A 9,728-nucleotide genomic window follows, 5' to 3' on the forward strand; every position below is an offset into this window, starting at 1 on the left:
CAAAATGTTGAGAGGACTTGAGACGACTTCCTCTCTTATGTAGTGGCAAGGAAGGGAGCGGAGATAGCAGCTATGTAGCTCAGTTGCATCCCCAGCACCCAGGAGGTTCACCCTGGTTACCAGTTAATGCCTCTCATGCCTTTTTCTTTCCTCTTATATTGAAACTCCTAATGCACCACAGTGCGCTAAGCTATTTCATCTGTCCCAGGCACGTCCAGCTCCGGCTGAAGTGCCACTCAGGTGCCGGTATGGGCTGTGGTAGGTGTCTACTGAGTGCCTTCTGCCCTCTCCTTGGTTTTGCTACATCAGCAGCGGCGGACCTTGATGCGTTCACTCTCTCCTCTTTCCCGCACTCTTTTTTTTTTTGCTGCGCCCTCAGTTCTTTTCCTCCTCCCCCACCTTCCTCCTCTCCATTTGCAGAGTGCCCCTCCTCCTGGGCTGCTCCCCCTCCTTTTCCCCTCCTCTTTCACAGTCAGAGGCTTGAAAACTTGTTAAAAGCTCTCCCAGTGTTCCAAGTTAGAAAAAACTTTTACGAGGTATCAGCACTTTTCTTTCATTAGTGGGGAAGGAAGGATGAAAAATACAAAACAGCAGTAGACTTTTAAAGTTTAAATAGACAGGTCTGAGTGCCTGAACGTGCTCTTCCATTTTACTTTAACCCTCCAAAGAAGTTTTCTTATCCAGTTTCACTGCTGATCGGCAAGGGTAAGTTGCAAGTTTTCCTTTTTCATCTTTCCTTTTTCTTTTTGTGTATACTTTTTTCCTACAAACACTTCTTCCCCTCCCTCAAGAATTCTGTGTTGTTTCGCTCATGACTGAACTTGTTTAAAGCCCATCTTCAAAAAAAAAAAGAAAAAAAGCCTAGGTTCTCCTAAAGTGTTAACTTTAAGCTCCTAGGTATTATTTTTTTGTTTTGTTTTGCCATATTTTTATACTTTTCCTCAGATTTACAGTTTTTCAACTTCTAACCTTGTTCAATTAAGAAAGTAGTGAAATTCTGACTGCAAAGCTGAGTTGTGGACTTGTTGCTAGCGTGTTGGTGAAATCGCTACTCTGTATACTTATCTAACACTAAAGGAACTACTTTAAAGAAAAGATCTAGGTGCGCTTCGGTCTCTTTCGTTACCCTGAAACTGCCTCTGAAGTTTGTAGCAGTGAGACCTTCTCCTGAGTTTGTCCCATTTGTGCCCCACACATTTTGCTTTCATATGGAAATCCTGATGGATGCCTAATAGTTTGTGCAGAACAAGGTTCTTAATTAGGTGCTTGGTTAAATGCTGCAGCTACTGAAGTGGTGACTTTCACGTGGTCTTCCTGATAATTTTTCCCCCTTCTTTTAAAATGGATGTGATAAAATCCAGACGTGGGCTAAGGACTTTTAACCTAGTTTGTATATAGTTACTCTGTTTTAGCAACCTCAGTAAAGGATTTTAGCAAAGGAATGTGAGATATCATGATATGCCTTACCACGTTGGCAATGTCCGTGAAAGTCTTGGGTGGATATAAATGAAAGTTTTTTAGGAAGAACTTTGCAAGAATATTCTCTACGTGTCCTACTTCCAATATGATACATTCCCTTTATATTACCTTGAAGGCTCTAATACCAAAATATGGAGGAAAGGAATGCTTAAGCAACATCTTTTGGAGAACTAAAAAGCTTTTTAAATCGCAACACTTGAAATGATTCCTTATTGCTATTGTTGTCTGCCACTTGCCAGTAGTTAAAAGAACAACATGATGAGGCAGGAAAAAGAACCTTCAATTCAAATAAGAAGCACAGAATCTATCTTATCAACTAGCACATTCTCCTATTAAACAAGAATATTATGTGCTTATTGTGTGCTCACATTTTGCCTTTAAGATAACCAGCGAGCCTTGTGAACTGGTATAATTCTTATGAAGGATTCATTTAGATTTTGCCATGTAAGATTCATGAAAGCCCATGGTAATGGTAACAAAAATGAGCTAAGGAACACCTTCTGTCTGACTTCTGTTTGTGCGTGTGTGCGCGTACGGGGAGAAAGTTGGAGGACTTGCGCGAAGCTTTCGTCCTGCCATTTTTAACATCTGGACAGCACACTACGCTTTTGAATTCAAGCCTCTAGTCTTTGAAATGTTTACTGAAGTGTTTCCTTCAAAAACTTCAAAGCCAAACACTGGCACTGGCCCATGATACCTAACAAGCGTACGAATGGGAGAAGGGTGAGCAGCAGGCTGAGTTCCGAAGGAGGAGAGGGACACAGGGGATTTGATTTGTGACATAACTTTGAGTGTTTATACACTCAGAGGCACAAGAAACTTTGTAAGGTTATCGCAGCTCTCATATAACGCAAGCCTGAGAGATTAATTGTATTTGTCTCTGAAATGAACATCAGTTTAGGCGAAGGGATTTCTGTAGGCATGAGAATGATTAGATGACATTGAGCAATATATTTGTTGCATCAGATACATCGCTGTATTTCTCCTGGCCTCTGGTATCCTGCCCAATGCTACCCACCAAATGCACCTTGTGTGGAGGCACCTGGCCCATGGTTTATACTACAGGCACTTTTCAGAATTCCAGATTTCAAAGTCTGCAAGCACTAACTGCAGGAGGCCTGAGTCCCCCTCAAGTAATTCAGTTTCTTCTCTTAGTTTTAAAGCAAATTGAATTTTGTTAGGATAGGGATGAATTTGGCCAATAATATAAATGGTGGCCCTGACATGCAATGACAGAATGTCTAAGGAAGTGCTAATGACTGCTTCTGGACCTTCTGGAACTACGCTTTAGAATTAACTGAGGTAGAGGGCGTGCCGCATGTGGTAGGCAAAAGCTGTGGGGGAAGCAGACAGCCAAAAAAGCAAAGTGTTGTGACACTTTAAATTCCAGTTACTGCAACCATTTAGTGTGTAATCTTTGCTCAGTGGATGGAGTGAATGCAAGCTCATCTGTGGAGCTACAAATGAGATACATTTTTCCAAAGGAATATCTGAAAAACATTCTCTTAATGTTCCTAAGATTTCATAAAATTAACGTTCCCTCTTCCAAACCACTTAAACCATATCAGTTGTACTTCTCACCTGCTTTCTCTGCAGTGCTGGCTTCTTTGGGGAAATGCTCAAGTTGATTGAAATTCAAGGCCCAGAATCTTCTCTTTTGTTAGCTATTTATTTTTAATGTGTATTTCAAACACAAGCTTTTGTAGGAAAACCAAGGGTTTGGCCTATTTCCCAACTGCTTCAGCTGCACAACCTCATTTTAGATCACGCTCTAACCCTTACCGCTCTTCCATCCACCAGTATGTGACCTTCTGACACTGTAGTCAGACCTGAGGACATTACCGCCACACTGTTTGCATTCTTCTCCCTGAAAAATATGAAGCAGATGACACGATGACAAAACAATAGAATCCACTTAAGCAACAGAATAATATATTTGTGCCACCGCAAGGTTATCTGATTAACAGCACAATGTTATGAACTGATGTGGGGTTTTTATCGCTGGCAAATGCTAGTGTGTAACTGATCTCTTAAAAAAAAGTTGCTTTTCAAAACTATGTATGAGTAATTCAAGCATGGAATGTTTCCTCCTTGAGTTTATATTGCCAGAGGATATAAAAGAAACTTAGCAATTCCGCATGCTGAAGCAAATTAAAAAATAAGTTCTAAATTCTCAAAATATTGCAGGTGTGGGATTAAGTAGGTCAAAGCTGAAGTAAATCGTCTTACATTATTGTACCATAGTGGAGTGTAATTAAAAAACAAACAATGTATAACTACCTAGAAATAACATGTCCTCTGTTTTCTTAATCAAATTTTCAGTCTGAAATAATATTTAGACAGTAAAAAAATACATTGAATCTGAAGAAAGTCTGTTAATTAAGTAGTTTCAAGTGATCAGAAAGTCGACTAATTAAATCAAGAAGTTACTGCTTCAAAAAGGCGTCTTCTGGCCGCTTCCACTTCTAGGACATGGAGAAAATAGCTTGCTTTTAGAACAAACTTCACATATTGTATAGTTACAGACTGTTCTCTGTTTTAACAATCTCGGCTTGGGAAGGAACGCTGTAACATTGCATTCCAGCCTTTTCAGAGACCTCCAAGCTAATGTGCCTGCCTCTTTTCTACCAACCTGAACCAATAAAGACAAATCTTTCCTTGGAATGACTAAACATCCGAATGACTAAAAGGGTATGTCAGAGACCATATATCCCTCCCAGCTGAAGCTTCCAGATTTAAAAGTCTAAAGTAGGGCTGATCCTTTGATGGGACTAAGTTCGCGTGAAGAACTAATTATGTGAGGAAGGGTCTGAAGGCAACAATAAGTAAACTTCCTCTACAGTAAGAGTAAGCTGACTAAGTGGGCTGAGGAAATGGCCCTAGGATATTTTCAGGGCTTCAAAGATAATTGACATCTCAGAGCTATCAGAGCAAGTACTTTAAACACTTGCCTCCCATTATTCTCGCAGATGCTTTCCTATGGGAAAAAAGAAAGGATGGTAGTTTTTTTGTTTGGCATCTATTGTTATTAATGTAATTAAGCTTGCCAAATTTATAATCCTATGTTTCCAGTGACTCATTTCTTCTTAAAAGAAAATCTCTTTGGTACTAAAATTTCCTATTTTATGAATTACCCATATTTTTTTTTAATATATATATATAAATGACCTTCACTAGGGAATATATCCATGATGCAATGGGAAGGAAATCATTTGGACGTTATCAAAACTATGAACACTGGGAAGAGATTACTCAGCATATGCAGGATAAATCCCTCTATCTAGCAGAACATACTTTAAAAACGAAGCTTTGTGCTATTGTTTCTTTTAGGTGCCTGATTTCACATGCTTGTTCATATGGGGCAAGTTAGAATGTAAATTTCTATGCAGATAAGATTACCATACTCCACTTGAAAACAAAATCCTGTAGCAATCCTTGTTTTTCCTAGCAATCAAGAAAATGAAGTAAAATATTTCATTTCTTTACTGTCATCCTGTGTATTTGCAGATATACCTGAGAAACTGCATGCGTCCCAGAAATGCACACTGTATACTGTAATTGGGAGAGATGGTTTAAACTTGCAGCATTCAGCCCTTGGAATGCACACTGTATGAGTGGTGCATTTGTTGAAGGCAGCAAGGGGTGGCTTTTAAAACGGAAAGAGCACATTTCCCTTTCTTTTTTGCTAAATCTTTTTCCTTTCATAACAAAGCAAAAGAATTTAAATGTAAAAAGACACAGTTACAAAGCTGAAGACACGAAAATTTAAGGAAGCCACAGATAACCAGGAAACCATTTCCTCCGATGTGGTAACCTGAGCTTAGCTGTTTCATGTGTTTGACAYGTACTATTCCTTTTTAAAAGGATAGATAAAGGATACCAACATTGGCCATTGTGCTGCAAATATTAATGTATAAATTTAATATAGTTGAACATGATATAAGTTGAACATGATATAAACTTTTCAACATTAGGAATTATACTCTTAAATGTATTACAAACCCTGTACTGATCTGCAAGAGCTCTGTTTAACACTATTGTAGGAAATTTAGCATAGATTTTTGGTGATGCAACATGCTAACACTGACAATATAACTTTTTGTGTTGAGATTATGCTGTTTTGCTTTCTTTGTCTCTTAAAGAGTGAACATAAAATTTATCATAAGTGATCCACACTCAAGAGAGAGAATTTTTTCCTTTATTCCTAGGATATTCAGGCAGTGCCAGTAAGTAATGCCACATCCTGATCAGCAGTGCATTACAGCTGTTTTCCACATCAGCCACATTTTGTTGGTCATTGAAATGAGATTGCCACCAAGGAGCCTGGTGTGAGCAAACAGTGGTGGCAAACAATGGTCCTCATGGACCTTTTTGAAAATGGGGAAAATTGGAAAGCTCTTTTTTTGCTGCGTTCTGAAACACCATGTGATATTTCTCTTCAGTTTCCTTAACTTCCCACTCCACCAGCAGTGTGACACACACAAAATAAAGCTGGCACCACTGTACTTTTAACACTGAGCTGTGTTCAATGCAACAAAAAAGTATCAAAGATCTGTCTTAACCATCACTATTTGTTTCTCTTTGTGTCCTTCTTTAGCCAGCATCCTGTGAAGATGGGTGACTGGAGCGCCTTGGGAAAACTTCTTGACAAGGTTCAAGCTTATTCTACTGCAGGAGGGAAAGTGTGGCTGTCTGTTCTCTTTATTTTCCGAATCTTGCTATTGGGGACAGCAGTTGAATCTGCCTGGGGAGATGAACAGTCTGCTTTCCGGTGCAACACTCAACAGCCCGGTTGTGAGAACGTCTGCTATGACAAGTCCTTTCCCATCTCCCATGTGCGCTTCTGGGTTCTGCAGATCATATTTGTGTCTGTACCTACCCTCTTGTACCTGGCACATGTGTTCTATGTGATGAGGAAAGAAGAGAAGCTGAACAAAAGAGAAGAAGAGCTCAAAGTGGTCCAAAATGATGGTGTGAATGTGGATATGCACCTCAAACAAATAGAAATTAAGAAATTCAAATATGGGATCGAAGAACATGGCAAAGTGAAAATGCGTGGGGGACTGCTCCGTACTTACATCATCAGCATCCTTTTCAAATCTGTCTTCGAGGTGGCTTTCTTGCTGATACAGTGGTACATTTATGGGTTTAGCCTGAATGCCATTTACACCTGTGAGCGAGACCCATGCCCACACAGAGTGGACTGTTTCCTCTCCCGTCCAACTGAGAAAACCATCTTCATTCTCTTCATGCTGGTGGTATCTTTGGTGTCTCTAGCCTTGAACATCATCGAGCTTTTCTATGTGTTCTTCAAGGGCGTCAAGGATCGTGTGAAAGGGAAAACTGACCCTTACTCTCACAGCGGTACCATGAGCCCTTCCAAGGACTGTGCCTCCCCCAAATATGCTTATTATAATGGCTGTTCCTCACCAACCGCTCCCTTGTCTCCCATGTCTCCCCCAGGGTACAAGCTTGTTACCGGAGACAGGAACAATTCCTCCTGTCGTAACTACAATAAGCAAGCCAGCGAGCAAAACTGGGCCAATTACAGTGCAGAGCAGAACAGGATGGGGCAAGCTGGCAGCACCATCTCCAACTCGCATGCCCAGCCCTTCGACTTCCCTGATGAGCACCAGAACACTAAAAAACTGGCATCGGGACATGAGCTGCAACCCCTCACCGTTGTGGACCAAAGGCCTCCCAGCAGAGCCAGCAGCCGAGCCAGCAGCAGGCCTCGACCTGATGACCTGGAGATCTAAGCTTCTAGCTGCAGTACTTGCTCGACTATGAAATGACATGCATTGGAAGATGCAGTCAGTGTTGATCTTGTTCCAGTGGAGGTGGTACTTAATAGTCTCAAGCAGGAGATTTTAACAATCATAAAAATAAAATTAAAAAAAAAAAAACAAGCAAACAAACTTTTAAAATACTTGCTGTTTTGGGGGGGATGTGGGGTTGGTGTGGGGTGGTACAATACACTTTGGTATTTAATGTAGCTGGTTTAAAGAATTTAAATACTAAAAAAAAAAAAGAAAAAAGATAAGTAGTCATTACTAAGGTAGGGGGTTGTTTTTCTAGAAAGGTTGTAAATATCTGAGTGTATGTGTGTGTGTGTGTACTATTTTGTTTGTTTCTAAAGAATCTTCTGTAATACTGAAACCCAATAATAACTGAACTCACATTTGYCAGGGTGAAGTGCTGCCTGAAGATGAAAACATTTTTCCTATTCAACAAACAAAAAGTCCAGGATTGCCTCTGATCATTTCCCTGTCAAGAACATTCCATTCTTAAAAAGTGCACTTTGAAGGTAAACTTTCCTGTATGGTCCTCCAGGTTGTTGAAAGGCTTCTGTGAGGATAATCTACAGCCTTTGAGTCGATCAACTTAAATTTCAGACATGGCCCACCAAAAAATACTTTGGTCACCTGCTTTTCCAACCCTTCATGCAGGTAGATTTTGTTATACACATAAGTGGACCGATCCACACTAGTAGAACTAGCATGCACACTCTTACCTACAGCAATATTCATGTCCTGCTGTTCACGTACTGTGTTATTAGCATCATATAAAAAACAGTTTGCTACCACTTGCAGATTTAAGTATCAACTCAGGCAATCAACTGCCTTTAGTTAATTTTGTCACACCTCTGTGTATATTAGGAGTGTACATATGTGTGTGAACATGGTTGAGGAGGTAAATGTATACACAAAACACCCTCAGAAGCATACATTGAGGAACATACGCACACAGAATACTTGCAGTTGACGATTTCTCATGGATATTGTGAAGATGTGGGCCACAATGGTGTTTACATTCTCTGATTCCTTCAATGCAAGTGAAGCACATCATACTTTTTTTAATTCTATATAATATTTTCCATGTATCCTAAACGGATGCTTAAAAAAAAAGTAAATAAAAAGGGCCCAATCCTGGATATCTTTTTCTGCAAAATCTCTTTTAAGTCAGTGGGAGTTTTGCCTGAACGAAGTCTACAGGATAAGCCCAAGATAAAGTGAACCATGTTCTTGCTGGCATGAGTGATTTTCTTAGATAGAAGTTAGGGATGGAAAAGACCCATTAGGTCATCTAGCCAGTCTCCCTGATAGGTAATAATGATGCTTGAATGATAGAAAATGTAGTACTGTAAGCAAGCTTTAGTCTTTTATGTGAGAAACTTAGAAGAAATGCTTTGTGCTGGTTTAATAATAAAATATGCCTACATGACTTTTGCAGTAACTGGTATTTTTCTTGTACTACATATATTCACTGTATGGAACTGTAATGTCCAGTCCAAGTTTGACAGGATTTTCTAGGTGGCTCTAGCAACTTTGGTGTTTACATTTAGATTTTGTTTGAAATGCAAGTGAAGTTGAAAGGATTTTTAAAGAGTACAATTCTAGCTAATTTATTTGAAATATATACTCAAAAGAAATCTACCAGTTTCTTCAAATGAGTTGCCTCTTAGCTCAACACAAATTGACCATGGAAATACATAGCTTGGTTTCATTTTGCAGCAACACAGATAAATGGTTTCATATTATACATATATTAATGTGTTTGACATTCCATGTTAAACTACTGTTGTGTTCAACTTCATTGCATGTATGCAACCATAGTCCATCAAATCATGTTGTCTGGAGAACATTAGTCAATAAAGTTTTAATTTAGTATAAATATATTTTCTAATTGTCATTTGCTGTTTTATAAGTCCACATATCTTTTGTTTCAGCATTATAATCTAAACTCCTTCCTTCCCTCTTCATTTTCTCCAGTCACACTATATCTCTGCCATATTCTTGATTTAATCCATCTGGATTTACTTTGAATTGAAATTTTACAGGACTAGATTTAGATACCCTCACACTGCTGGAAAAACAGGACTCATTTGTGCCATCCCTGCAACAAAATAGCACTCAACWTGAGCTACTGTAAAAAATAGATCTTGCTCTGAGCCATGGAATATAAATATGGATTTATTGGCAAACTATTACGAAGAAGATAATAGTAAGATGCTATCACATAATTTTTAAAGCACTTCCTACATACAGCCTACATCCTACATTATGATAACATTGCTTCTAGCTTACATTTCCCCATATAATCAGATTGTTTGACTGACAGCTGGTTCCTTTAGAGTCAGAGAGAGCATGCTATTGATTTTGCTAACTCTGGGATTTCACATACTGCCTACTGCTTCACCTTCTAGGCACATATCCACATATCCCTAATGAAGAACTACAGTACTTGGC

General features: G+C 39.2%; 1 protein-coding gene across 1 annotated transcript; it reads left to right on the forward strand.

The window, feature by feature from the left end:
- The first annotated feature begins 441 nt into the window (after nt 1-441).
- GJA1 (gap junction protein alpha 1) lies at nt 442-9,153 on the forward strand. Its single transcript, XM_085318624.1, has 2 exons — nt 442-705; nt 6,077-9,153. Exon 2 carries the CDS (start codon nt 6,093-6,095, stop codon nt 7,236-7,238), a length of 1,146 nt encoding a protein of 381 aa, XP_085174750.1. The 5' UTR covers nt 442-705; nt 6,077-6,092; the 3' UTR covers nt 7,239-9,153.
- The last annotated feature ends 575 nt before the right edge of the window (nt 9,154-9,728 follow it).

The sequence above is a fragment of the Rhea americana genome, unplaced genomic scaffold (genome assembly GCF_003343005.1).
Source record: "Rhea americana isolate MKP2758 unplaced genomic scaffold, rheAme1 scaffold_117, whole genome shotgun sequence".
In the NCBI taxonomy this organism is placed as follows: Eukaryota; Metazoa; Chordata; class Aves; order Rheiformes; family Rheidae; genus Rhea; species Rhea americana.